The following is a 27,949-nucleotide window of genomic DNA, read 5'->3' on the forward strand; positions in this document are numbered from 1 at the left end:
AAACAGGGGAAGCCGGACTTACACCAGACATTGGGCTCCAAAGCCTGATGATATAAGCTCAGCTCCCAAATTTTAAAACCTAACATGGCCAAGCACATGATCGGGTGAGGTCAGCATCACTCTCAGTGCCATTTTCCAAGGGAGGAAACTGAAGCCAGAGGGGGAGGCAAATATACCCAGAGTCACAGAACAAGGAAGAGGTGGAGGCAGGATTTGAACCCAGGTGTGTGTGAGTCTGAGAATAACAGAGAAGAGCAGCACACACCATTCAATCCTTGCAACACCCCTTCGTGGCCAACATTACAATTACTGCCACTTTTCAGATGAGGAAGCTTGACAGCAGGGCTTTCGTGCCCAGGCCTGCAGCCTGCAGGAAGTGGAACTGGGCCTCAGTGCTGCCCACCTCACTCCAAAGCTTAAAACAGAGTGGCCATCGCATGTGTTATACACATAAAGCATCCAGTTTAATCTTCACCAAACCCAACAAAGGTGATACTGCAAGTGGAGCTATTTTTTTCTGCAGGAGGAAACAGGCCAGAGGGCATGTCGGTGCCCAAGACCACACAGAGGTCAAATACCATGCAAATACCACAGGGTTGGGGGGGGGGGGGGCGTGTCTGTGTTTATTGCAACCCCTTCCCAGTAGATGGCAGTACAGCGTCTTGTCCCAGCAGAAGAAGTCCCTGGTGCCAACATGGAAACCAAGGGTGTTGGGAGAGGGGCGCCTTTTTTCTGATTCACACCCAGGACCACTATGGGTTAAGGGTGGTCCTGATGGAAGAGGCGGCCAGGCTTTGAACCACAACCAGCTACTTCTAGAGTTGTACTAGCTTCCCAAGGACACTGCAGGGGCCCCGAGGGGAAGGTTCTTGTTCTGCGGTGAACACCCACCCGCCGTGTCCCGTGGGAGGTGGGGAGTCACTTCTTCTTCTGCACGTGGCCACAGTCGTACTTGCCCCGCACGATGGTGAGCTTGACGCCAGGCAGGTCCTGCGTGCGGCCGCCCTGCACGAGCACGACGTGGTGCTCCTGCAGGCTGTGGCCCTCTCCGGGGATGAAGCAGACGGCCTCCCGACCGGTGCTGAGCCGCACGCGGCAGCATTTGCGGTTGGCCGAGTTGGGCTTCTTGGGCTTGCGGATGAACGTGCGCAGGACCACGCCCTTCAGCTGCGGCCGGCCCTCCATGGGGCCCACTTTCGGAGGCGGATGCTTCGGAGGTCCCCGGCGGTGCATCTGGTTCAGGGTGGCCATGGGACGCGTGGCCCAAGGCCGCGGGGCCAGGGCTAGGCCTGGAGAGACACAACCGGGAGGGCCAGTTGGGGGGCGGGTGGCGGCGGTTATTATCCCAGCGAACAGATAATAGCATCAGCCACTCCGCTCTGCTGTTCTCGGCATCGTTCCAAGCACTTCGCCAGGCTGCATTTGTTTACGGCTAGGGGTACTCACGGCTGAGAGTAATATAACGTTTATGGAGTAACCACCACGTGTCAGGTTCTATTTTAAGCATTTTCTATGAATTAACTCATTTTATTCTGCAAAGAAGACATTAATTTTAATGCTGTTTAAACAACAGTAAACGCAAACAGGCTCCCACTGTGTCCTGTACTGGTCTATGCATCGTACCTACGTTAATTCATGCTGCTCCACAGCGACCCCACGGGGTATCCCTGGGAGCTGTCACTCCTCCTCCTCCCGTCACACCCACTCCTATCCCGGTGAGCAGATCCTGTCAACTGAACCTTCACAACCGATCAGAATCCCTCTTCTCCCTCCGCCACGGCATCCACCCTGGTCCTGTCCACCCCTGTCTCCCACTGGACTCTCCTGTACTCCTTCCTCCTCCTCCCAGGTCTCCCGACTCCTACTGTCTGCTCCCCACTCGAAGCCACAGGGACCCTATGGACACCTGGGTCAGATCACATCCCTCCCCTGCTCAGAGCCCTCTTGTGGCTCCATCTCAGTGAGGGTAAGAGCCAAATCCCACGAGGCCCCACATGGTCTGCGAACTATTTCTCTGACCTCATCTCCTCACTCGCCCCCTCGTTCTCCCTGCTCCAGCCTCAGCCCGTGTCCACAAACAGATCAACAGAAAGGAGGGCAGTGTGGCTGCAGTGCAGTGAGAGGAAAGGCAGGCGGGGGAAAAGGGCAGGAATATGGTTCTAAGGTAGATGACAGGATGTGCTCATAGACAGAAAATAGGACATAAAAAGACTCAAACAACTGGATTCTCTTCAACAAACATTCATTGAGCACCTACTGTGTCTTGGCCCCAATCGCTAATGGAGACACAGCGGTGACTGAGACAACCCTGGGCCATGTCCTCTTGGAGCTCCCAGGCCAGAGCTGTGAGGTGCATCCTCTCTCTGTGTCACTAGCACGAATGCCCTCTTGACACCCAAACGTCACACTCCCCTCTAGATTCAGGGCAGGTCCTGGCCCTACGGTTCATTTCCATGTGTCCTTATGCCTCAAGTTACAGCAGAATCCTCAGAGAGGATGAGACATTCCTAGAAGTCTCTTCCTACTGGTCTGCCCTTGAGCAAGACTGTTCACCTCTCAGTGCCTCAGTGTCCTCATCTGTATGGTGGGCACCACAGTCAGGTCTCCCTCCTGAGCACCGTGTGTGAGAGGCTTCCATGAAATATGCATGTCAAGCCAGCCCAGATTCCCCAAGCAGGGCACAGATCTGTCTTGTCCAGTCCTGTGACCCTTGGTGAATAAAGGTCTGCAGAGTGACTGAGTAGAATATTTCTCATAAGGGCATGGCCCAAAAGAATCATTTGATGTTCGTGCAAGAAATAGGTTCATAAATAAAGTGTCCCTCTCAGTGCCTGGTATGCACTAGGCTCTTGAAAAACATCAGTTGGGGACTTCCCTGGCGGTCCAGTGGTTAAGACTCCATGCTTCCACTGCAAGGGTGCAAGGGGCGCGGGTTTGATCCCTGATCAGGGAACTAAGATCCCACAAGCCGTGTGGCTCGGCCAAAAAAAAAAGGAAAAGAAAACGTCAGTTGAATGAATGACTTCAAAGTCTTGCTTGGATGTCTCACCCATGGGAAGTATTTAACATTATTTGCTGAAAAAAATAATTGACCCAAACTCCTGATACCCACCTGACGCCTAGCAGTCCTCAATGCTACTTCCTACCTCTTGCCCTTGCAACCCCAGCTCCGCCAAAACCCATCGTGTATCCATCCCTGATTTAAAACTCTGATTCCCTCGGGGCTATGGCAGAGGGACACAAGTCCCAGGGGAAATAACCCTCACGCTGCCTCGTCTCTGCAGCCCAAGCCCCCCACTTACCATGATTTAGGGACGTGCTGAGGCCACGGAGAAGGCCGGACCAGGACATCCCGCCGCCTGCAGCGTCCCTGTGTTAGGGGATAAGAGACTCAGCAAGCAGGAGGAGGGGAAAGTGGCCATAGTCGGGGGAGGGTCCAAATCCTCCCCATCCCGCTCTCGGAGCCTTCAGGTTAAATCTAAGGAATTTCCTCTCACTGTATAACCACAACCCCTAACGCTGCTAACAGAAAATCCCTCCGTAAATTTAGTCTTGCTCTGAATAGGCTCTCGCAACCGCCCCCGCTCACAAACAGAAGGAAACCAGAAACTGAGGGGAGGCCCGAGAAGTTTGGAGGACCCGAGAACTCTGTCGACCTTACCGATCCTAGCCGGGTCCACAGACACGCCGAATCCGGCCTCTAGCGCGGTCTGGGGATTATCCCGGCAGGGATTGGCTGGTTCTGCCTCTCGCGTACACTGAAGGGGCGGGGAACAGACGACGATTGGGCAACGACAGTGTCAATCTCGGTCAACTGTTCTCGCTGATCTTTGTTTTTTGCGGCATGAGAGGGGGCTCACCCCTTCCAGGCTCTGATTGGCTAGTCCCGAGAATAGCTGCTTTGCAATTAGTCTAAACGCGTAGTGGGCGGGACGAAGAGGGCGGGACGGAGAGTGCGTGACTCTTTGTCCCCCTTCCAAGATGGCTGCGTCCACAGTGCGGCGCTTGTGGCCTCTGGTGGCTGCTCGGAGCCTGCGGCTCCGGGGAGGCTGCGTTTGCAACCAGAGCCCAAGGAGAAGTTTCGCTACGGAGAGACGAGACAGGAACCTCCTGTACGAGCACGCGCGTGAGGGCTACAGCGCGCTCCCTCAGCTGGACATGGAGCCGCTGTGCGCATACCCGGAAGAGGCCGCGCGCGCCCTGGAGCTCCGCAAGGGGGAGCTGCGGTCGGAGGATCTGCCCGCGATCGTGAGTGCGCTTGCGCCGGCCGGTGGTTGCGAGGCCGGGCCGCTCTGTCTATTGGCTGTTCGTTTTACAGACGAAATGGGCTTGCAAGAAACTCTCCAACAGGGGGCGGTCTTATCGCAGGAATTTTAGTTCCTTCCCAAGTTTAGCTAACGTGTTGTGCTTGGCACCTAACTACGTGCCAGTTAGCCAGAGTGCTAAGGCCCTACTGTCTAGTTACCCATGATGCTCCTGTCCCATAAAGCGTGCTGGGTACCCACTCTGCGTTAGGAACTTACTGTCTGCCAGTGTCCTCTGTGCTTAGACCTCATGCCACGCTTATCCTAAGGCCACGAAGGAAAATGGGGGACAGGGGTGTGAATCAGCGGCGGGGGGTGTGAATCAGCGGTGGGAGGGGGGTTGCCTCTTGCCTCTGGAGAGTGAGAGGTAGAGTTGTGCACCTACCCCACAGGTAGCGGGCAGTTAAATAGTGTTATTTAATGAATGAATGTGCTTTTGAACAGATATGTAGGGAGCGCCCCTGTTATGTTCCAGATGTTGAGAATAAGGCAGTGAATAATAATAATAATAATAGTAATAAAGCTAACACTTACATAATACTACATGCTGGGGAACTAGAACCAGGGTCACTGTATTTCTAGACCCTGCTGGGGTGCTGAGGATGATGGGGACCCCAAATCCTCCCAGCCCTCTCTTGGTCCCCCCTACCATCCTATTTTAAGTGCTTTATACAGATGAGTCTCATTTAAATTTCACGACAACTCTATGAGGTGGGTACCATTATTTCTCCTATTTTATCAGAGGGGAAATTAAGGCTCAGAGAAGTTAATTAAAAAAGAAAAAATAGGAACTTACCTGGTGGTGCAGTGGTTAAGAATCCGCCTGCCAGTGCAGGCGACACGGGTACAAGCCCCGGTCCGGGAAGATCCCACATGCCGCAGAGCAACAAATCCCGTGCACCACAACTACTAAGCCTGTGCTCTAGAGCCGACGAGCCACAACTACTGAGCCCGTGTGCCACAACTAGTGAAGCCCACGTGCCTAGAGCCCGAACACCGCAACAAGGGAAGCCACCGCAATGAGAAGCCCGCGCACTGCAAGGAAGAGTAGCCCCCGCTCGCCACAACTTAGAGGAAGCCTGTGCGCAGCAAGGAAGACCCAATGCAGCCAAAAATAAATTAAAAATTAATTAATTTTTCAAAAAAGAAAAAGAAAAAATATATGACAGTTCCTCAAAAAATTAAACATAGAATTACCATGTATTTCAGCAATTCCACGTCTGGGTATATACCCAAAAAGAACTGAAAGAAGGTACTTAGATATTTGTATGCCCACGTTTATAGCTGCGTTAGTCACAGTAGCCAAAAGGTGGAAGCAACCCAAGGGTCCACTGATGGATAAATGGATAAACAAAATGTGGTAAATACATACAATGGAATAACATTCAGCCTTAAAAAGGAAGGAAATTCTGACACATGCTACAACATGGATGCACTTTAAAGACGTTATGCTAAGTGAAATTTGCCAGTCACAAAAGGGCAAATACTGTGTGATTCCAGTTGTATGAGGCACCTGGAGCAAATTCACAGAGACAGAATGTAGAATGGTGGTTGCCAGGGGCAGGAGGAGGGGAGAAAGTTTAATGGGTACAGAGTTTCAGTTTGGGAATGTAAAAATGTTCCAGAGATGGGTAGTTATGATAGCACGATGATATGAATGTACTTAATGCCACTGAACTGTACACTTTTTAAAAAATTTTTATTGGAGTAGTTGATTTACAATATTGTGTTAGTTTCTGCTATACAGCAAAGTGAATCAATTATACATATACATATATCCACTCTTTTTTGGATTTTTTTCCATATAGGTCATTACAGAATATTGAGTGGAGTTCCCTGTGCTATACATTAGGTCCTTATTAGTTATCTCTTTTTTTTCTTAATAAATTTATTTATTTATTTATTTATGGCTGAGTTGGATCTTCATTGCTGCCTGTGGGCTTTCTCTAGTTGTGGTGAGCAGGGGCTACTCTCCGTTGTGGTGCACGGGCTCCTCACTGCAGTGGCTTCTCTTGTTGTGGAGCACGGGCTCTAGGTGCGCGGGCTTCAGTAGTTGTGGCGCTTGGGCTCCAGAAAGTAGGCTCATTAGTTGTGGTGCACGGGCTTAGTTGCTCTGCAGCATGTGGGATCTTCCCGAACCAGGGATCGAACCTGTGTCCCCTGCATTGGCAGGCGGATTCTTAACCACGGTGCCACCAGGGAAGCCCTAGTTATCTATTTTATATAGTGTGTATAGGTCAGTCCCAATCTCCCAATTTGTCCCTCCCCCCCGAACTGTACACTTAAAAAATGGTTAAAGGACTTCCCTGGTGGTGCAGTGGTTAAGAATCCGCCTGCCAATGCAGGGGACATGGGTTCCAGCCCTGGTCCGGGAAGATCCCACACACCGCAGAGCAACTAAGCCCGTGTGCCACAACTACTAAGCCTGCACTCTAGAGCCCGCGAGCCACAACTACTGAGCCCACATGCCACAATTACTGAAGCCCATGCACCTAGAGCTCGTGCTCCACAACAAGAGAAGCCACCGCTATGAGAAGCCCACGCACCACAATGAAGAGTAGCCCCCGCTCGCCGCAACTAGAGAAAGCCCGTGTGCAACAATGAAGACCCAATGCAGCCAAAAATAAATAAATAAAATAAATAAATTTTTTTAATACTTTTTAACTTTTTTAAATGGTACGTTTTATGTATATTTTACCTCAATTTACTGAAGTGCTGGTTTAGAGACCCTAAGTTAAATTTATAACTCACAAATGGATCACATTCCAAAGCTTGAAAAACACTTCCTTAGGGCATAAGTATGGAGAAGGATATGGCGTGTGGCTTGTCAGGCAGTAGCAAGGCATGCAGTTTGTTCCTAGGGGCACTGGGGGCCTAGGGTGCTCTCAGGCAGGACAGGATTATATAAGAACTCTGGCTGGATTGGAGAAGATGAGCCTGAAGGCCAGGAGGCTGGCACAGGGCTTCTGGTGGGAGATGACGGGATCTGGGGTGGGGCAGGAGTGGGGAGATGAGGGAAGGACAGATCTGACGGGTGTTCATGAGGCAGAAAGGTCAGGACGTGGTACCTGGCTGCGGGGCTGGGGTGGAGGGTGGGCGTTAGTGGGGCTGTCCCTGAGGAGGAGGAGGAGCAGATGTGGGGGAGATACTTTTCGCAGAGTCACTGTTGCACACGGTGAGCCGTGAGGTGTCCAGGAGACATCCAGGGGGAGACATCAAGTGGGTAACAAACCATCCTGTGATCGCCCTCTCTCCGCTTCTGGTTTCCTCTCTCCCTTCCAGGGAGGTAGGACAGTGTTGCTTGCACCATTTTGTCCAAGGGAAAACTGCAACCAGAGAGGACAGAGGGCTTTGCTCGGGGATCTGGGCTCGCAGAGGGACTCCACAGCAGTAGGTGTGCCCAAAGAGTGAGAGCTGGAGGGGGCCAGGTCTCTCCCGCCCCTCCTGACCCCCCTGGGCTGGTGAGTGCAGGTATAGCTGCCGTGGCCGCCCCATAGGACACAGGCTGTTTTGCTCTCACGTGAGAGTCAAGAGGTAAGTGCTGTGCAGCTCCACATCCCCCAGCGCCCAGGTAGCCCCCGCTCACGCAACTAGAGCAAGCCCGCATGCAACAATGAAGACCCTTTGAAGACCCAGTGAAGACCTTTCATCTTCTTGCTCTGCATCCCTTAGGGGGTTGTCCTGTTCACCTCTCCTCAGGGTCCGTTGTCCAGTCCAAAGGGAGTGAGAAAGTCCAGTATGGGGGCTTATCTTTAAGGAGGCAACTCAAGAGTGACACCTATCACTTCAACTCATGTCCCTTGGTCAATCTTGGGCCCACAGACACATGTAGCTGCCCGGGAGGCTGGGAGCGTGTCTTAATTCTGGGCAGCTGCGTGCCCGGCTAAACATCAGGGGGTTCAAGTACTGAAGGGAAGGAGGGGAGAATGGCTACTGGGGGACAGTGAGTGGTCTCTACCTCACCCCACTGCTGGTCCAGGGGGCCGAGGGGACGAGGCTCCAGCCAGAAGGGGCAGGGGACAGTGGCCGCTTCACATCTTTCCCTCCTGTGTCCACCCCCAGATCGCGACATGGCAGGAGCTGAGGCAGCTGCGGGAGCAGATCCGGAGCCTGGAGGAGGAGAAGGGGGCCGTGGCTGAGGCAGTGCGGGCCCTGCTGGTGAGCGCGGGGGTCCTGGGTGGGTGGGGGTGTGGTAGTAGGATGCCTCTGGCTGCAGGTAACGGGAAACCCAATTTACGGAACGTGAAGGATGTGGACATTCATTATGTCACACAACAAGCCACCCAGGGCCAGGCATCCCTGGGGCTGATGAATTAGCAGCTCTCCCCAGCATCCCTAACCCTCTCTCTCCACCTGCAACTTCACCTTGTTGATTTGACCTCAGTTGCCCCCTCAGGGTCCCAGGGTGGCTGCCGTAGTACAGCGTCTCCTGGCATGTCTCTGCCAGAGGCAGAAAACAGGACTTCTCTTTCTTGAGTGCCTTTTCCAAGAGCAGGGAGACCTTTCCTGAAGCATCCAGTAGAGTCCCCTCATGTCTCAGGGGCCCAGACACCCCACAGCCACACCAGTCAATGGCAAGAGGCAACCTTGGCTGGGCCCACACTCCCTGAACTGCAGGCTGCCCAGGGGAGGGTGAACTGAGTCAGGGGTCTCTGGCTAGAAGGAGGAAGGAGGGCAAATGGTCTTGGGTTAGACAGCCAACAGCATCTGCCACAGAGGGCTGAAAAACAATCATCATCATAATAGCAGACATGTACGTAACCGTCGCTGCCTGCCAGGCACTGTTCTAGGGGCTTTCCTTACTCTTAATCGTCACAGCTCTGTGAGACAGGAACAATACAAACCCGGTTCTACAGCTGAGGAAACCGAGACCTCAAGAGGTTAAAATGTGCCTGTCTCACAGCTAGGAAGCAGGAGAGGTGGGATTGGCACCCAGGCATTTGGGCAGCTTTTCACCACTCTCCCAACCCTAACTACATCTCCCAGTGACCTGCTGTGTCTTGCCAGGCCCTGGGCTACATGTGTCACAGGCGAGCAGCCAGTGAAAGCAGCAAAGTTGATCACAGTTCATGTTCAGTGAGCACTAGCTCATCTTCTCAGGAAGCCAGGCAACAGCCCTCCTAAGGAGCTCCTGTTATCAGCCCGTTTCACAGACCAGGATACCAAGGCTCAGAGAAGGGAAGGGATTTGCCCAAGGGCGCACAGCTGGTAGGCACCCAACATTCAGACCCAGATCTGCCTGATTCCCTCTGGTGCTCAGGACCACAGAAGGTTCAGAGTATCACAGACCCTTGGCCTCAGGCCTCCAAATGCATGCTCACAGACTTTACCATTCCGAGCCTCAGTTTTCTCATCTGTAAAACGGGGATCACATTGATGCGCAAAACTCATGGAGTGGGTTATGAAGAAATAGGATCATATGAGAGTCCTCTGCACATGGCGAGGCATGAGGCAGCACTCAATAAATGGAGCTGCAGGCATGATTACTATTATGTTATCTTGCCTCCTCCCAGCTTTACTGACAGAGAAACTGAGGCACAGAGTGGAGGAGGGTCCAGCCAGGCACTGGCAGAGCAAGGAATTCAGATCCCCTGGCCCTGACCTTTCACCCCTCCTCCCCATCCCCAACTTCATCAACCTGATCACCCCCTCCTTCTCTTTTCTACCAGGTAAATCAGGACAACAATCAAGTGCAGCAGGTACTACAGGGAGTTGATATCCTGTCCCTGGTGAGGGGTGGGCAGCAAAGATACCATTATCAGCCATGAAGTCTCCATTGTATGTGATAGAAAACATAACTCAAATGGGAGTAAGGAAAATAACAACAACAGGCTCTATTGATTCATGAAACTAAAAAGACTGGCTTCAGGTACTGCTGGATCCAGGTCCTGGCCCATATTTGCTTCTGCTTCCTTCTTATTCCCAGACCAGCTTTCTCCCCTTGGGGCAAGGGCAGGCAGGGTCTGGTGCAAAGAGGACCATTTTCCTGACAGCTCCAGACACAACCCTGGGTCTGATTCTCATGAGTTCGTCTTGGGTCATGTGCCTGTCTTTAAGCCAATCACTATGGTCAAGGCAATGGAATGTTCTAGTAGACCAGGCCAGAGTCATGTCCCTGTGGACATGCCCTGTGGTGGTGAGGGGAGGTTCCTGAAAGGAAATTCAAGATGTTGAGCCAAAACAAGAAGCAGCAAACATCCACCACAGAGGTTGTGCTAGCCGGGATCAAGGTCAAACTGGTTGAGGGACCCCACCCGCTCCTGGGCTCACCCTGCCTGCCCCACTCCCAGGACCCCCAATATCAGAGTCTGCGGGCACGTGGCCGGGAGATCCGGAAGCAGCTCATGCTCCTGTACCCCAAGGAGGCCCAGCTCGAGGAGCAGTTCTACCTGCGGGCGCTGAGGCTGCCCAACCAGACCCACCCAGACGTGGTGAGCGTCGCGCTGGGCAGCGGCGGAGGCCAGGGGTCCACCTAGTGCCACCTTCCCAGTGACACCCACTGTTTCCCTGCAGCCCGTCGGGGACGAAAGCCAGGCCCGAGTGCTCCATGTGGTTGGAGACAAGCCAGGTGGACCACAGCCCAGGCCAGGGGACCCCAGGCTGGGGGCGGGGGCTCCTGGGGTCTGGGACCATGGCTGGAGCCTATAGAGCCCCAGGGCTTTCTCATTTCTCACCCTGTCTCGTATGCGTGTGTGTGTGTGTGTGTGTGTGTGTGTGTGTACACGCACACATGTATCTGTCTTTTTCTTCCTCCCCCCTCTCTTTTCCTCTCTCTCCTTTTCTCTCCCTCCCTCTGTCCTCCTCTCCTTCCGCTCTCTCTAATCCTTTCTCTCTGTCCCTGTTCCCTGTCTCTCCTCCCCCTCTTACCCCATCGCTTTTCATCCGTATATAGCTTTCTCCTTCCAACCCCGGGGCCACCTGGAAATAGCTGAGAAACTCGACATCATCCGTCAGAAGTGAGCCCCCTCCCAGCCCCCAACGCCCAGCCCTCCCAACCAACAGCTGGCTGCCGGCTCCGCCTCATGGAGCTCAGCATGGGGTGTGGAACTGCCAGGGCCTTGCCCGGCATGAATGTTTGATGCCCGGTCCCCCGCCTAGCAGCTGGCCTTCTGCCCCGGGGTGCTTGAGTCCCCCTCTTCCCCCACCAGCCCTGGCCCACGTGCCCCCGCCTGTCTGCCCATCTGTCTCCCAGGCGTCTGTCCCACGTGTCTGGCCACCGCTCCTATTACCTGCGCGGGGCTGGGGCCCTCCTGCAGCACGGCCTGGTCAACTTCACACTCAACAAGCTCGTCCACCGGGTATGGGCCTGGATGGGAGGGTTGCCTGGAGGGGGTGGCATTGAAGCTGAGCTCCGAAGGCTCAGGGTGGAGAGGAGGGGGTGACCTCTGCTCCAGTCACTGTTTTCAGAGCTTTACATGTATTATTGACATATTTAATTCTTAGGACAACTTTATGAGGTGAGTGCTATTATTATCCCCTTTAAAGATGGAGGAGGGGGTACCTAGCCAGGGTCTCCCAGCTAGCGTGTGGAGCCGCACCTGTAACCACTGCCCCTCACTGCCTGCTTGCAGTGTACAGGGAGTGTTGGGGAAATACAGCATCCGTTGAAACTGGAGGGGTCGGCAAGGGCTGAATGCAGGGGATGTTGGCGCCGGGGAGCCACGGAAGGCTTTCAGCAGGGGAGGGACATGGTCAGATCTAAGTGGTATATCCAAGTGAGGAAACCAGGAGGCACCAGCAGAGGGGGCCCCAGTGACAGGGGCCCAGGACCCTGGGTCCAGCTCCAAGCCCACTGCTCAGGCCTGCCTCGATTTCCTCTGAAGTGAAATGGACTTCGGAGTGACACGGGGGAGCCGTTGGCCCACCCTGCAGCGTCCTTTCTTCGGGCCTGAGCTTGGGGTCTGGTGGGGGTCCTGGCTGTGCTCCTCACCCCTCCCGTCCCCCCTCACAGGGCTTCACCCCCATGACGGTGCCAGACCTTCTCCGAGGAGCTGTGTTTGTGAGTGAGGACTCTCGGTTCCCCACGCCCAGCCGTGTGTCAGGCCCCATTCTGAGGGCTCCAGGTGGAGAGACCAGCCTGTCTCCCCCGAGGAACCTGCCCTGGGGCTGGGTTGAGGGGGTCAAGCCGTAACAGGGAGCTCAGGGTGATTCCAGATGCTTTTAGGGGAGGAGCAGGGGTTGTGACTGCACAGTGGGGGCCACCCAGGTTACCTGTCCCCTGACCTCTGTGGCCTGGCCTCCTCCCCAGGAAGGCTGTGGGATGACACCAAATGCCAAACCATCCCAAATTTACAATATCGACCCCTCCCGCTTTGAAGACCTTAACCTGGCCGGGACAGCAGAGGTGGGACTTGCAGGTGAGTTCTTACCTGGGGGCAAGAGTGGGGTGAGGACACCTCCAGTGTCCTCAGAGCAGGAGGGGATCGAAAGGGGACAGCCAGGAGCCTCCTGGGGGTGATGGCTGCACGCCCAGGATATCTCAGCGACCCCAGGGCCTACGTTTACAGTTGTGTAGGTTGTTTACTGCACAGTGGTACGGTGAGGATCCAGCCACATGTCCTGACTTGAGGTTGCGTCTGCTAGAGGGGACATCTTTTCTAATTCTCACAAAGGTTTCCTATGGCTGGATGGATGGTGGCCTTGGCTGACCCATTCTGTACCCCTCTCCTCCCAGGCTACTTCATGGACCACTCCGTGGCCTTCAGGGACCTGCCAATCAGGTGATGCCCAGTTCCTTTAGACCTTGTCCCCACCAGTGACATTGCCTCTCCTCTCCCTGACCCCACCTACCCTGCTCCCCCCAGGATGGTTTGTTCCAGCACCTGCTACCGGGCGGAAACAGACACGGGGAAGGAGCCGTGGGGGCTGTATCGAGTGCACCACTTCACCAAGGTTGGCATAGCTAGGACTGGCAACAGCCCAGCGCCCCAGCCCGTCAAGCCCAACAGCCTAGCGCCTCCTGACTCCTGTGCCCCCCGCCCTGCCCCAGGTGGAGATGTTTGGGGTGACAGGCCCTGGGCTGGAGCAGAGCTCGCAGCTGCTGGAGGAGTTCCTGTCCCTTCAGATGGAGATCTTGACAGAGCTGGGCTTGCACTTCCGGTGCGGGGAGGGGCGGGGGGCTGAGGTGGGTGGCAGAGGGTGGGGTGAGGGAGGAGGGAGGGAAGGGCTGGCTAGGTGCTCCCGCATCTTGAAAATCTTCACCACCTCTTCTCCCTCTGCCCTCTTTTGCCTGTGTTACGATTATATATAGGATGTCCGTGTACCTATCAATCTATAAAATCCCGTATAGGATCATAATGGCAGCATAAGTTGCGCAGGGCACTCCAGTGTCAAGACCAGGCCCCTTCCCTCCTGTTGCTCCCCATCCCTAGGGTGCTGCCTGGTCTGGGTGGTCCAAGACGGCTTTTCACCCTCCAGGGGGGCGGGCACACCCCTTCCCTTTAAGGGGGTGACTGGACGTCACAAGCCCCACCTCCTCTCACACCCTGTCAGTCACACGGAGCTTTCAAGAGAAGCTGAGAAGTGTGGACTTTTATCTGGGTGACCCATTACAAAATCTGAGGGTGCTGCTGTTATAGAAGGAAGAACGGCCATGGTGAACAGCCCGGAGGCTCGGCCACCTCTTCCCCTTTGCCACTGTCATCTCATTTATCACTTGCATTTCCCTCTTTTTGGCTACCTCCTCTTCCATCACCTCCCCTTCCCCCTCCTCCCCCTCCTCCTCCACCACCTCTCAGCCGCTGGCCTTTGCCATGTCTTTCTTCTGGGCTGCAGGGTCCTGGACATGCCCACCCAGGAGCTGGGCCTGCCCGCCTACCGCAAGTTTGACATCGAGGCCTGGATGCCGGGCCGAGGCCGCTTTGGCGAGGTGAGCCCCCTGCCCGGCGGGGCCACAGGGTGGGAAAGGACCCCACCGCCGCCGCCGGCCCATCCTCTCAGCCTACCCCACCCCTATGCCCAGGTCACCAGTGCTTCCAACTGCACGGACTTCCAGAGCCGCCGCCTCCACGTCATGGTCCAGACGGAGGCCGGGGAGCTGCAGTTCGCCCACACGGTGAGCTGCACACCCTCGCCCACCCTCCCCAGTGCCCCCGCGCCCCGGGCCCACCACCTCAGCCCCTCCCTGGGCCGGCCGGCCGCTGGTTCTGAGCGTGCCCCTCTCCCAGGTGAACGCCACAGCCTGTGCTGTCCCCCGCCTCCTCATCGCCCTCCTGGAGAGCAATCAGCAAAAGGTGAGGGGGCAGCGGGAGGATCTCACGCAGGGAGGCGGAGGCTGCAGGGCTGGCAGGGCAGCGGCCTGAGGCCTGCTCTCTCCCCAGGACGGCTCGGTGCTCGTGCCTCCTGTCCTCCAGCCCTACCTCAGCACCGATCGGATCACGACCCCCACCCACGTGCCTCTCCAGTACATCGGCCCCAACCAGCCCCAGAAGCCCAGGCTCCCGGGCCAGCCTGCCTCGAGCTGAGGACTCATCCTCGTTGGCCAGTAGGGTTGTCGCTGCTTCCTGGAGCTTGGGGTCGCTGGACCCCTGGGACCTGTTGTCCTGAGCCATCCCGACATTTGCCTTCATGTCAGCTCCCCGCCTGGGCCCCTGGACTGCAGAGTCCACCACTCTGATGCCCCTACTTCCTCGGGATCAGTCAGTGACCCTGTTGTCGTTGGAGCTCCCAGCCTGCGCTGGGAAGCAGTGGTTCCTCCAAAGGGACTTGGAGGTTCTAGGGATGGGGGAAGGAGAGGGAGAGGAGGCCTCCGTCCCTCCTTCCTTCTTCCCGCCCTCAGTGCTTAAGAGAAAGTCCGCCAATAAATGGTCGGAACAAAGGCATTTGTGGGTCTGTGAGTTAGGGAGGCGGCCTGGCCAACTTGCTAGGGATGCTGGGCTATTGCTCAGAGATGCTGAATCCTCAAGGGGTCTGTGGCTGCAGGGACCATGCCAGAAGTGTCCAGCATCCCCAGAGCACGTGGAGGTAGCTTGGGGGGCACCGAGGGAACTGAGAGGATGCCGAGGCCTCTCCCCTGACTCTGGGACAAGTGGCAGCTCACGTCCAACCTCCCCCGTCGTTCCCCAGCTCCAGGTGGGGTCCAGGAAGCAGCCCAAACTCGGTGAAGCCAGAACTCGCTCCTCCCCTAAGTGCCCTGTCTCAGTACCTGGAACTGCTCTCCCAGCTCCTCAGGCCGCAGCCCTGAGAGTCATCCTCGACTGTTCTCTCCTCTCCACATCCACATCCACATCCACATCCACATCCACATCGCGTCCTTCAGCAAACCCTGGCGGCTCCTCCTTCAAAATATTTCCAGAACCTGCCTTTGCCCTCTCGTCCCTGGCCCCTCGCTGGGCCTGTCCACTGCTATCTCCCATTTGGAGAGTCGCGGCAGTCTCTTGGCCGTCTTCCTGCTCCCTGTCCCCCACACAAAGCTAGAGGGACCCTGTGGACACCTGCGTTGGGTCACATCCCTCCCTGCTCAGAGCCCTCGTGTGGCTCCATCTCAGGGGAAAGGACAAGCTGTCACCATGGTCCATGGGGCCCCATGTGACCTGCCCCCCACCTTCCTCTTCAACCAGCCTCTTCCCTGTCATGCTCTGGCCACCCCCCAACCTGCCTTCCTGTTCTCACTCTCAGACTTATTCCCAACTCAGGCCTCTGCACTTGCTAGACCGCTCCCTGGCTACTCTTCCCCTAGATCTTGTGTGATTGCTTGCATTTTGTCACTCAGGCCTTAGCCCAGATGTCACCTCCTCCGAGAGGACTTCCCTGACCAGCCTGGCCAAAGTAAAAACCCCAGCACTCAGCATCTACGCCACTGTGCTGTGATGCACCGCAGCCTCCTTCCTTGAGTATTGTCTGTTTCCCCCTTCTCAAATGTCTGCTCCAAGAGGCCAGGGGAGTTTTTGTTTTTTGTTTTTTGTTTTTTTAACATCTTTATTGTTGGAATATAATTGCTTTACAATGGTGTGTTAGTTTCTGCTTTATAACAAAGTGAATCAGTTATATATATACATATGTTCCCATATCTCTTCCCTCTTGCGTCTCCCTCCCTCCCACCCTCCCTATCCCACCCCTGTAGGTGGTCACAAAGCACCAAGCTGATTTCCCTGTGCTATGCGGCTGCTTCCCACTAGCTAGCTATTTTACGTTTGGTAGTGTATATATGTCCATGCCACTCTCTCATTTTGTCACAGCTTACCCTTCCCCCTCCCCATATCCTCAAGTCCATTCTCTAGTAGGTCTGTGTCTTTATTCCCGTCTTGCCACTAGGTTCTTCATGACCTTTTTTTTTTTCTCTTAGATTCCATATACATGTGTTAGCATACTGTATTTGTTTTTCTCTTTCTGACTTACTTCACTCTGTATGACAGACTCTAGGTCCATCCACCTCACTACAAATAACTCCATTTCGTTTCTTTTTATGGTTGAGTAATATTCCATTGTATATATGTGCCACATCTTCTTTATCCATTCATCTGTTGATGGACACTTAGGTTGCTTCCATGTCCTGAGGCCAGGGAAGTTTGCCAGTAGCCCCATTCACTGTTGTAGCCCCAGAGTCTAGAAGAGGACTGGGCATGTAATGGGTGCTCAATAAAAATGACTGGGACGAAGGAGCTCGGACCTGTGTAGTTCGCAGTGCCAGGCACTGCCCAAGCTAACATATGTGCATTAACTTATTTAATCTTCCCCATCAAGCTGTGGAGTAGGTTGTCACCAGCCCTATTTCACAAGTGAGGAACAGGTCTTAGATTAAGCAGTTGTCCCAGGGCTGCGCAGCTGGTAGTGGAGGAGCTGGGACTCAGGTGGGGCCCAGATACAGCTCAGAGGAAGTAGATTTATGAGACCCATTTTGCAGAGGAGAAAATGGGCCAAGGAAGGAAAGGAGTTGCCTGAGGTTGGTCTGTAAGCGGCTGCCTCTGGATTCAAACCCAGGTCCTGCCTCCCAGTGGGGCCCTAAGCTCATAGACCCTGTTTACCTGGGTAGAGAATCCCCCACCCTCCGCGCTGGAGCTCAGGGCCCGGAGGCTGGAGGGGAGGGTGCAGGGACTGGGCCCCCATGAATAATTGAGGGTCTCAGACGGGTCTCCGCCCCGCAGCTGTTGCCCTCCCTCTGGCGGGGAGGGGGGGTGGTGACGTCACTTCCTCCCGTGGGGGCCACTGGGGGCGCGGGTTATAAGGAGCTGCCTCCCCGGCCGCACGGTGCCGAGGACCCTGGTCCGGACGCCCCACCATGCAGCGCCGCGAGCCCACCGTGCCGCTCTTGTTGCTGCTGCCTCCTCTGCTGGCGCTGCTGCTGGGGGCGGGTGAGCGCCTGAGACCAGGGCGACCCCACCGGCCAGCCTGGGGAGCGGGGGACTCGGGTGACCGGGGGCGGGGACGGTGCACCCAGCGGGGCCAGACTAGAGCTTTCATGGGCTGGGCTTCCAGGTGGAGACGGCGCACCTGGCAGGGGGGCTGGGGGAGGGGACTTGTGGGTACCGGGACGACCTCGGAGCTGGAATCAGCACCCGGGACAGCGCCGGGAGTACGAGCCCAGCACCCCTGTCCTTCCTCCACAGCCACCGCGGCTCCCCTGGCACCGAGACCCTCCAAGGAGGAGGTGAGGACTGCGGCCCTCTTGCCCTGCTTCATCTCCCTGGGGCCCTGGCCCCCCCTGCCCAGCCCCCTCCACGATATTTTGTCTCCCCTTCAACCCTCCCACTGCTCTCATGCCCCCCATCTGCCCTACCCTCAACCTCCCCTCTGACCCTTCACCCCCAGCTGACCCGCTGTCTGGCAGAGGTGGTCACAGAAGTGCTGATGCTGGGCCAGGCCAAGCAAGGCCCCTGCATGGCTCTCCTCCACAAAGGTAAGGAGGGCCCAGGCCCCAGTTCCTCTTAGGAGCTCCCACCCCACCAGGGCTGCCTGGAGGAAGGGGTGTCCTCTTCTCATCCTAGAGCCATTGTCTGGGCTGGCACGGCATTGTCAAGTGTGTCCAGACTGAAGGAGCCTGGCCCCCAGCCCCACCCTCGGGGCTCCCTGCAAGGGTACAGGATGGGGGCAGAGAGTGTCTCCCAGCACCCGACTCTCCCCTCCCAGGTCTGGGCAGTGCCCCTGTGGGGCCCCGGGCAGCCCCAGCACTCCTCTAGGGCTGTTTTCTGATCAGCTGCACAGAGAACATCCTCTCTTTCCACTAGAAACGTGTGAGACAGAGTCCTGTGGCTGTGGGTCCACTGAAGAGAAAGGCCTCCTGGTTGGGGATTTTAAAAAGCCAGAGGCTGGGAAGACAAGGTCCAGCCAGGAGGTGAGGGACGAGGAAGAGGAGGCAGCAGAAAGGACCCACGAGTCCCAAGTGCGGGAACAGGCCATGCGCGAGCAGCTCCACAGCCGGCTCCGCCAGGAGGACCACAGAGAGGAGGAGGAGGAAAAGAAGAGGGGGCCCGTGGAGACCTCTGAGGGCCTGTGGAAGCGGCGTCTAGAAGGTGGCAGGGCCCCCCAGAAGCGGGTGGCAGAGCAGGCCAGCGATGAGGAGACAGCGCAGTTCGAGGCAGAGGAGAAGGGGGTGCAGGTGCTGGGCAGGGGCCACAGCCTGTGGCAGGGGGCCGAGGCGGGTGGAGAGGGGCACGAGGACGGCCGCCACCTCCACCAGCCAGAAGCTGAGCCCAAGCAGGAGAAGAGAGAGGCTTCGGACAGGGAGGTGAGTGGAGGAGGCAATGGGGGAGTGGGGTGGACCAGATGTCAGTGGACTTCCTGCCAAACAGCCACCGGTGTTGGGCCACAAACAGCAAGATCCACCGCAAATGGGCCGTAGTGACCAGGACTGACATGAGGACAAGGTGGCAACATCCAAGCAGGGCCTTTACTTGACCAAGAGGGCTTCCATACTTCCTTCCATTACAGTAACCAAGAAGGCCACCATGACCACACAGAAGTGCCCGAGTTAGCCACCATCGCTGGGCTGTGACCAGCAAGTTGGCCACCATGAAAAGTAGCTGCCGCGCCTGGTTCACTGGGCTATAGATGGACACCACTGCTGGGTCATGGGAAGTAAAGATGTCACCATGATCGGTGGCAGTTACCGAAATGGCCATCACCTCACAAATGGGTCACAGCATCCCGGCTGAGCGCCTTTGCTAGTCCCCTGTCTGCCGCTGTTGGCTATGGCAGACTCCGTAGGCCTCGCCGCTGGCCATGTTAGCCGACGCGACTCTTCCAGGGTTGCAGCAACCAGCAGGGCGACCATCGTGGCCCGCGGTGACCAGGATGACCACGGCTGGCTGCCACTGTGTGAACTGACCTGGCCCACATTCATGGGCAACCACTGAGGTGTCCTGCCTTTGAAGGTGGGTGCTGAGCACCCCATTTCTGATCCCACCAGGAGCATGATGTGGAGAGGCTGGCGCACAGGAGAGAGGAGCTGAAGAAGGCGACGGAGATGCTGCGAGAGGAGCTCAGGAGGGCGGGCTGACCCCTGGCCTCGTGTCCTCCTTCCCCACACACCCTGCGGCCTAGGACTGTTGACCCCCAAACCCTTCCAGTCCGTCACCCCACTCTGCTCCCCAACCTGCAGGAGTAGGGAGAAGGGTGTGCCTTGAAACCAGGCCTGAGGGGCCAAGTCTGAGCTGGGTAGAGGGGCTGGGCTCAGACTGACTCAGGAAACAGCCCTGACACCCGTCTAACCCACTCCAACCCTCCCGAGTGAATAAAGCACAAAGAAAACCACCAAGGCTTATCGTGTAGCACTTGATTTTAGAGGGACGGGAGCTGAGGAGTGGACGGGAGGCCTGGGAAGGCGACTGTTGATCTAGTCACTGGTTGTCAGAACTGGGATTTTTTATTAAATTGGAAACTCTATTCACAATTAAGTCAGATGGGGTCGTCAGGGAGCGGTTTCGAGGCTGGGGTGGGAGGTAGCTGGTTTGGGCTCCGGCCACTGTGGACCACGATGTCGTCATATTCATCCTGGGGGCAGAGGGGGCCAGGCAGAGGGGCTCAGGCGGCTGCCACCTTGCCCGCTGCCCAAGTTCTCCCACCCACCCTGAGAACCGGGTGCTGCCTTGAAGCCCAAGTTCCCCGCTCCCAGTTCAACTTCCCTGCTCCTAGTTCTCTAAGCACCACTTTCCAGGTCACCTGTGTTCTCCCAGCGCTACTGCGTGGGCTCCGGTCCTGCTGCCTCTCCAGCCCTTCAGCCGCCGCAGCCTGAGGTCTCCCCCTCCGCCCCTTCCCTCTGCCTCTACCCAAATTCCTCAACCCCCACCGTTCAGCGACAACCCCTGCCCCCAGCAGTGTCTCTGCTGCCTGGGTTCTCCAATGAAGCCTCCTCACTGCTGGCTTAGGTCTTTCCCCACCGCTGCCAGTGTTTGAATCACTGCTGCCCAAGGCCATCTTACCACAGCCTAAATTCTCCAGCTCTTGCTCCCACAAAACAACTCCCCACGCTGCCGCCCTCTGCTGCCGATGTTTACCAACAACTAGGACCAAGGTCTTTTCTCTACCTCTGCCACTGCCTTAATTTCTCAACCGCCACTGCCTGAGTTCTCCCCGCCACCCCTGTCTGATATCACTTTCACTGCTGCCTGAGTTCTCTAATCACAGCAACCCAATGTCAGTCTCAACGTGCTGCCTAATTTCTCTTCTCCGCCTTCCACCTGGCCGTTTACCCTGACCCCCAAGCTGGGCCGCCCAGTCTCTCCTCCTGACTCACTCCCTCGTCCCCGCTGTCGCTGTCGCTACTGCTGCTGCAGGGGCCGGGCTTGTCCTCGTCCTCAGGCTCAGGGGCTCCGTGTGCACGGAGGAGGCGGGCGAGGATGGGGTTGGGCCGGAGCGTGGCGCTGCCGAGTGGGGTGCGGCCACCATACATGCGGGTGGCGGGGTTGGCACCGGCCTTCAGGAGAAGCTCCAGCACATCGGCTGCCTGGGCCTCCACTGCCAAGTGCAAAGGGCTCCGGCCACATGTGGGCTCCTGTGGGGTGCAGCAGAGAGGTTAGAGGAGACCCTGCCCCGCTCAGGGATGATCCCCACCCTGCCACGCCTTCTCCCCAGGGCGGCTCACCGGTTTATTGAGGTCAGCTCCGGCCTCCCAGAGCAGTCGGACCATCTCCGCGTCTTTGTGGATGACAGCCACATGGAGTGGGGTGTGGCCTGGGGACAGAGTGACCTATGTCAGACGATGGGGGGGGCCTGGGCCCCCAATGCCACGATCCTAGGGGAGGGTTTTGTGGCCTGAGGGTGATGGAGTTTGGGGTCTGGCTCCTGAATGCCTGGGTATATCAAAGAGGCTCCTGCATCCCAACTGCCTAAGTCTCAGGTGGTCTGGAACTTGCTGGCAGTGCCAATGCCTGGGTTGTGGGATGTCTGGGGCCTATGAGTGAAGAGCCCAGGGGCTTTAGACAGGAGGCCTGGATCTTGGGGCTAGGAGACCTGAGTCTCTGGTCTTACTTCACAAAGAACCAGGACCCCAAATTCCTGGGTCCTGAGTAGTTGAAGGGCCTATGACCTTGGGGGGTGGGGTGGGCCCTGAACACTGGGTCCTGCCCTTCCACCTGTGGAGGGGCCTGGTCCCAAGTAGTTGGGTGGGCTTAGAGACGGGGGAGCTGAGACTCAGATGCTAGGGCCCTGGGTAGACAAGGTCTATTTTCCCATGAGGCCTGGCTGAGGAGGGCTGTCCCTGAACTCCAGTGTCAACCTCTGGGAACCTGGGCTGCCAGAGTTTCACAGAGGGCTTGGCGCTTGAGTTCCCTTGTCCTGGGTGGGCTGGGGCTTGTGGTTCTCAGTAAGCTGGGGCCCGAGCAGGAGTCCTTGGTCCTGATGCCTGGGTTCCCTAAAGCCTCGGTATTATTTCCCAAGGGGCCAGGCTTTGAGTCTGGAGAGCCGAGCCCAGAGCCAGGCACGCTTCCCCTGCCTGGGAGCCCGGCGCTTCCCGGGGGCAGAGGACCCTCACCCTCATAGTTTTCAGCCTCCAGTTGCAGCTTCCAATCCTCTTCACTCTCGTCCTCTTCCTTCCCCAGGTCAGGTTCAGGGTACAAGGCAACAGAGGTGTGGTTGGTGTCAGGGGTGTGGTCAGAGCCCTGAGCGAGGTAGGTGTTGGGGGCTCCCCTGGGGCACTGGGGGCGGGGCTGGAGCAGCACACGAGCGCAGGCGTGTGCCCCGACGCGGCAGGCCAGGTGCAGCGCTGTGTGGCCCCCACGCTCCGCCACCAGCAAGCTGGCACCCGCCGCATACAGCTTCTCCACCGTGGATGCCTCTTCCAGGATGGCTGCCAGATGCAGGGCTGTCTGCAGGAGCACAAGGCAGGGGTTAGGGGTCACACAGAGAAGCCTGGCCCCCAAGCCCTACAGTGTCTACGGGTGGCTCACCTGGCCCAGGTCATTCTGCAGGTACAGGTACTCAGTACCAGCCGCGAAGCCTAGGAGGAAATCCAGGAAGGGCTCGTGCTGATGAATCACAGCCAAGTGCAGTGCCCTGAGGACAAGGACGGGGTCAGAAGGCAGAGGTCTAGTACTCTTATTTTGGTTTGCTTGGGTGTTTTTTTGTTTTGTTTTTCTTTTTGGTTTGTTTGTTTGTTTTACTTCTTATGAGGTCAAGTACTCTTGCATGCATTCATTCAACAAACATGGAGCACCTACTGTGTGCTAGGCATTAGGACCACAGTTCTGGAACCAGCTGTCAGGAATCTGGGAGGGTCAGGTCAGAGTTAATTCAGCAAATTTGCTTAATCAATGTTTTGTTTTGTTTTGGTTTGGTTTGGTTTGGGGTTTTTTTGGCCGCACCGCACGGCGTGTGGGATCTTAATTCCCTGACCAGAGATCGAACCCAAGCCCCCTGCAGTGGAAGCGTGGAGTCTTAATCACTGGACCAGCAGGGAAGTCCCCAATGTTTATTAAGTAGGACTTCTACTCCCTCCCAAGATGAAGTAACATGGACCGGATTTCACTACCATCTCCAACCAACCAAAAAAAATCAGACATAATACAGTATATGAAACAACAGTTCTCAAGATACTGGACATCATGCAATGAATGACAGCAATTCTAGGGAAATAGGCAGCACACTCGATGAGCCCTTCAGTTGACTGCCACAGCTTTCTGTCTTGAGAGTTTCCAAGCCATGATGCAGAGAGGGGGAACGCAGGCAGATTCGCCTGAGGTGAGGAGACAGAGCTGAGTCTCAGGAGAGCAAGGCAGCTGGAGTCACAGGACAGGGAACCAGAGAGGAGACAGCTGCCCAGAGATCGCAGAGGGGCCTCTTGAGTATTTAGAAGAATACTGGTCAGTGCAAGGGTGTAAGGAAACTACCCCAGTCTGGGGGAAAACCATCCAAAAGGATTAGAGAGATATGCCCAGTGCCCACACAGGGCCGGGACTAGGACAAACCCACAGTTCATAGGATATTGGGTAGACTACTCCGGAAGGTCTTACTTCATCAGTAATGGGGAATAATGAGCCCCAGATTAGGTGGGTGCTCAGGACCCACCTAACAAATCATAAAAGCAAAACCCCAAAGGATCAAACTACTTACAAGTGATTTAACTGCATCCCAGAACAATATTTAAGAGTATTTATAGGAATACAAAGCTAGCTAGCCTAACAAGGTAAAAATTACAATGTCTGGCATCTCATCAAAGATTAGCAAGCATACAAAGAAGCAGGAAATCATGATCCATTATGAGAATAATCAATCAGTTGACGCTGACCCAGAAATGACTCAGATGGCAGAATGAGCAAACGAGAACGTTCCAACTGTATCTGATACATTCAACAAGTTAAGTAGAGACGTGGATAATAAAAGAAAAAGACTCAGACTGAACTCCTAGAGATGAAAACTACAGCACCTGAAATGAAAAATACACTGGATGGAATTAACGACAGATTACACATTACCAAAAAAAAAGATTAGCAAACCTGAGGACTTCACAATAGCAACTATCCAGAATGGAACACAAAGAGAAACACTTAAAAATGGAAAGAACATCAGTGAGTCATGGGGCAACTTCAAGCAGCCCAACGTATCTGTGACAAGTTCCTAAAGGAGCAGGGGGATAGAACAAATATTTGAAGAAATAACGTCTAGAAATTTTTCCAAATTTGGTGGAAACTATAAACCCACAGCTCCAAGAAGCTCTATGACTCCCAAGAACAAGAAATATGAAGAAAACTATACCGAGGCCCAACATGAAAAACCTGTTCAAAAATCAACAATTAAGATAAATATCTTCAAAGCAGCCAGAGGAAAAGATACCTTAAGTATAAAGGAATAAAAATAAGCACGACAGCAGATTTCACAAAGGAAATAATACAAGAGAACACAACAGAGCCACATCTTTAAAGTTCTCAAAGACAGACTGTCAACCTAGAATTCTTTAACCCGGCAAAAATATCTTTCAAAAATGGAGACAAAATACAGCTGCTTTCAACTATACAGAAGCCGAAGGAACTCATCACCAGCAGACCCACATCACAAGAAATGTTCAAGGAAACCTGTAAGCAAAAGGAAAATGACATCAAATGAAAATACGGATCTACACAACAGAATAAAGAACACTGAAAACAGTAACTATACGGGTAAGTACATAAGATTTTCTTTCTTAATATGTAAATCTCTTTAGAAGATAATTTTTTTAAAAGAATTGACTGTTTAAGCAAAAATAATAACAATGTCCGGTGGAGTTTATAATACATGTATAAGTGAAATGTATGCCTGCAATACAATAAAGGCCAGGAAGAGACAAATGGAAATATACTATTCTAAGGTTCTTTTATGCTATGAGAAGCGGCATCATATCACTTGAAGGCAGACCATAATAAGTTAAAGTGGTACACTATAAGCCCTAAAGCAGCAGTCAGCAAATTTTTCTGTAAAGGGACGGATAAATAATTCAAGCTTAGTGGATGACATGGTCTCTCTTTCACCTACTCAGCTCTCCTGTCAGGATGCAAAAGCAGCCATTGGCGATATGTAAATGAATGGGCATGGCTGGATTCCAACAGAACTTACTTTATGGAGTCTGCAATTTGGATTTCATATAATTTTCACTTGCAATGAAATGTTATTCTTCTTTTGATTTTCTTCCAACCTTTTAAAAATGTAAAAACCATTCTTAGCTCACAGCCTTACAAAAGCAGGTAGCTGGCTGGATGTTGCCTGTCTTTGTTGGAAAAGACCATAGTTTGCCAACCTGTCTTTCAGAGCAACCACTAAAATAAAAAACAAAGAGTTAAAGGTAATAAGCCGGGCTTCCCTGGTGGCGCAGTGGTTGAGAATCTGCCTACCAATGCAGGGGACACAGGTTCGACCCCTGGTCCGGGAAGATCCCACATGCTGCAGAGCAACTAAGCCCGTGCGCCACAACTACTGAAGCCCGCACACCTAGAGCCCGTATTCTGCAACAAGAGAAGCCACCACAATGAGAAGCCCGCACACTGCAACAAAGCGTAGCCCCCACTTGCCGCAACTAGAGAAAGCCCGCCCGCGGCAACGAAGACCCAACGCAGCCAAAAAATAATAAATAAACAAATAAGACAGCATACATGAAAGCCCCTAACATTGGCTAGCATAAAAAACAGATACTCAATGAAAAACAAGTTTAAAAAAAAAAAAGAAAGCAGGAGTGAGTATTTTAATATCAGAGTAGATTTCAGAGCAAGGAATATTACCACGGATAGAGAAGATTATTTCCTAATGATAAAGAGGTCAATTAAGAAAGAAGACATAATAATCCTAAACATTTGTGCCCCTAATAACAGAGCGTCAAATTACACGAAGGAAAACCTGATAGAACAACAAGGAAATTCACAAATCCACAATTATTGTTGAAGATTTCAATACCCCTCTCTCAATAATTGATAGAACAAGCAGACAGAAATCATCAGCAAGGATATAGTAGACCTGAACAACAGAAGAACCAAAGAAACCAATGCAACCTCTAACTGACATTTGGAGAACACTACAACAACAGTAGCAGAATACACATTCTTTTCCGGTGCACACACAATGGAATTAAACTAAAAACCAATAAAAGGAAGATATTTGGACTATCTGGAAACTAAATAACATACTTCTAAATAATCCACCAGCCAAAGGAGAAATCAAAAGAGAAATTAGAAAGTATACTGAATTAAGTGAAAATAAAAACACAGCACATCAGAATTTGTGAGATACTGCTAAAGCACTACTCTGGGAAATTTACATGAAACACCTATACTAGAAAAAAAGAAAGGCCTCAAATCAATGACCTCAGCTTCCACCTTAAGAAACTAGAAAAAGAAGAACAAATTAAACCTAAAGTAAGCAGAAGAAAGTAAATAATGAAAGTCAGAACAGAGATAAACAAAATAGAAAGCAAAAAAAAAAAACCTATAGAGAAAATAAATGAAACCACAGCTGGTTCTTTGAGAAGATCGGTGTTTCTTGAGTGCCTCCTATGGGCCAGGCACTGTCCTGTCACTGGGGATACAACAGTAAACAGAACACACAAAAACCCCAGGTACATTCCCTCAGTTGGGCCTTTACGACATTGTTCCTTCTACCTGGAATGCTCTCCCCAGATAATCTACTTGTCTCACTTTCCTACTTTATAATATTCTCCAAAGAACTTACTATCTTCTGACATACCATTTTTCTTATTTTTTTTTTCATTTTTCCATCTTTGTTTCTTCCTATCTTTCTTCTCTCTCTCTCTCTTACTTTGTGTCTATGTGGTTTTCTGTTTCTTTCTTTCCTTCTCTCTACCTTTCTTTTTCGTTCCTCCCACCCTTCCTCCCTTCCTTTGTGTAAGTCTGTCTGCCCTTCCATCTATATACCCCCACTAGAACGTAGGCTCCACAAGTCATAAATTTTTGTGCTTTCTTCACTGCCTTATCACCAGCACCCAAAACAGGGCCTGAAACGTTGTCGGTGTTGGATAAATATTTGTTTAACAGATGAATCCCTGCTGTCATGGAGTTTACATTTTCTGTTTGAATGTAAGATTTGAAGATTAGTGCTCAGAAGGTGGGATCTTAGAGTCAAAAGCCAAGTATTAATTTCGGAAATCAAAATCTAAAGCGCCTAAGTTAGGAGCTAAGGATCAAAGATCATATTTAGAGGTCAGATGTCAGGAGGAGCCTGCCTGAACTTCAGTTCTAACATAGGTCTCAGGACCGCGGTCAGGAAGGTCAAATCGAGCCTTGGATGTGGAATCAATCAATGAATGTGGAGCTCTGAGAACCAGAGTTCCAGAAAGGAAGGGGTTAGGATCAAAATTAGATTGGAAATTGATTTATCAAAGGTTAGACTTGGGGGTTAGAGGTCAGGGCAAGCATTAGAAGACAGATTTAGGATTGAGAGGTTGGGAAGTCAGGATCAGAGACTAATAGGGAGTCAGATGTGGGATTTTAGGGCCCGGTGTGGCAGCCTAAGGTTCACTCACGTGTCGCCATCCTCAGTGACGTAGCCAAAGACGAGGGGCGCCCACGACAGCCCCGGGCCCAGCTCCGAGCCTAGCCCCGGTCCTCCGGGGGCCGCCGCGTCCGGACCCAGAGAGCCCAGGCCACTGTCGCACCATTCGTCGGCATCTGCAGCTTTCCCCAAGCACGCGACCCCGGCCATGGCCCCCAAAGCCTCAGGGGACCCCAGCGGCCGCCCGCCAGTCGCTGGGCTCTGCCTGGAATTCTAGCGCTTCCGCCCTGGGGGGAATTCCCCAA

The 27,949-nt window shown here is 53.9% G+C and overlaps 4 protein-coding genes across 7 annotated transcripts; 2 read left to right on the forward strand and 2 right to left on the reverse strand.

The window, feature by feature from the left end:
• Positions 1–440: 440 nt before the first annotated feature.
• MRPS12 (mitochondrial ribosomal protein S12) lies at positions 441–3,726 on the reverse strand. Its single transcript, XM_036832552.1, has 3 exons — positions 3,662–3,726; positions 3,303–3,370; positions 441–1,289 (listed from the first exon to the last, which is right to left on the reverse strand). Exons 2-3 carry the CDS (start codon positions 3,349–3,351, stop codon positions 919–921), a joined length of 420 nt encoding a protein of 139 aa, XP_036688447.1. The 5' UTR covers positions 3,352–3,370; positions 3,662–3,726; the 3' UTR covers positions 441–918.
• Positions 3,727–3,967: 241 nt separating this feature from the next.
• Positions 3,968–18,114, forward strand: SARS2 (seryl-tRNA synthetase 2, mitochondrial). 4 transcript variants are annotated; one of them, XR_005017361.1, is made up of 18 exons: positions 3,968–4,248; positions 8,367–8,462; positions 9,974–10,003; positions 10,595–10,735; positions 10,818–10,872; positions 11,197–11,260; positions 11,497–11,602; positions 12,256–12,303; positions 12,553–12,661; positions 12,979–13,024; positions 13,109–13,196; positions 13,294–13,403; positions 14,079–14,172; positions 14,266–14,358; positions 14,471–14,536; positions 14,624–14,787; positions 17,849–17,889; positions 18,051–18,114. XR_005017361.1 is itself a non-coding variant. In XM_036832533.1 (17 exons), exons 1-16 carry the CDS (start codon positions 3,982–3,984, stop codon positions 14,765–14,767), a joined length of 1,557 nt encoding a protein of 518 aa, XP_036688428.1. In that variant the 5' UTR covers positions 3,968–3,981; the 3' UTR covers positions 14,768–14,787; positions 15,369–16,226. The 4 variants fall into 4 exon arrangements, 3 of the variants coding, with proteins under 3 accessions (XP_036688428.1, XP_036688427.1, XP_036688426.1); XM_036832533.1 differs by lacking the exons at positions 17,849–17,889; positions 18,051–18,114 and adding an exon at positions 15,369–16,226; XM_036832532.1 differs by lacking the exons at positions 17,849–17,889; positions 18,051–18,114 and adding an exon at positions 15,225–15,361.
• Positions 16,722–19,991, forward strand: CCER2 (coiled-coil glutamate rich protein 2). The gene is made up of 5 exons (XM_036832551.1): positions 16,722–17,593; positions 17,849–17,889; positions 18,051–18,138; positions 18,467–18,966; positions 19,648–19,991. Exons 1-5 carry the CDS (start codon positions 17,521–17,523, stop codon positions 19,735–19,737), a joined length of 792 nt encoding a protein of 263 aa, XP_036688446.1. The 5' UTR covers positions 16,722–17,520; the 3' UTR covers positions 19,738–19,991.
• A 90-nt stretch (positions 19,992–20,081) lies between these two features.
• On the reverse strand, positions 20,082–27,942 carry NFKBIB (NFKB inhibitor beta). The gene is made up of 6 exons (XM_036832534.1): positions 27,676–27,942; positions 22,625–22,730; positions 22,210–22,543; positions 21,322–21,410; positions 20,974–21,231; positions 20,082–20,231 (listed from the first exon to the last, which is right to left on the reverse strand). The coding sequence occupies exons 1-6, from the start codon at positions 27,852–27,854 to the stop codon at positions 20,136–20,138; spliced, it is 1,062 nt and encodes a 353-aa protein (XP_036688429.1). The 5' UTR covers positions 27,855–27,942; the 3' UTR covers positions 20,082–20,135.
• Positions 27,943–27,949: the final 7 nt, after the last annotated feature.

Source organism: Balaenoptera musculus, chromosome 19, assembly GCF_009873245.2.
Source record: "Balaenoptera musculus isolate JJ_BM4_2016_0621 chromosome 19, mBalMus1.pri.v3, whole genome shotgun sequence".
Classification (NCBI taxonomy): Eukaryota; Metazoa; Chordata; class Mammalia; order Artiodactyla; family Balaenopteridae; genus Balaenoptera; species Balaenoptera musculus.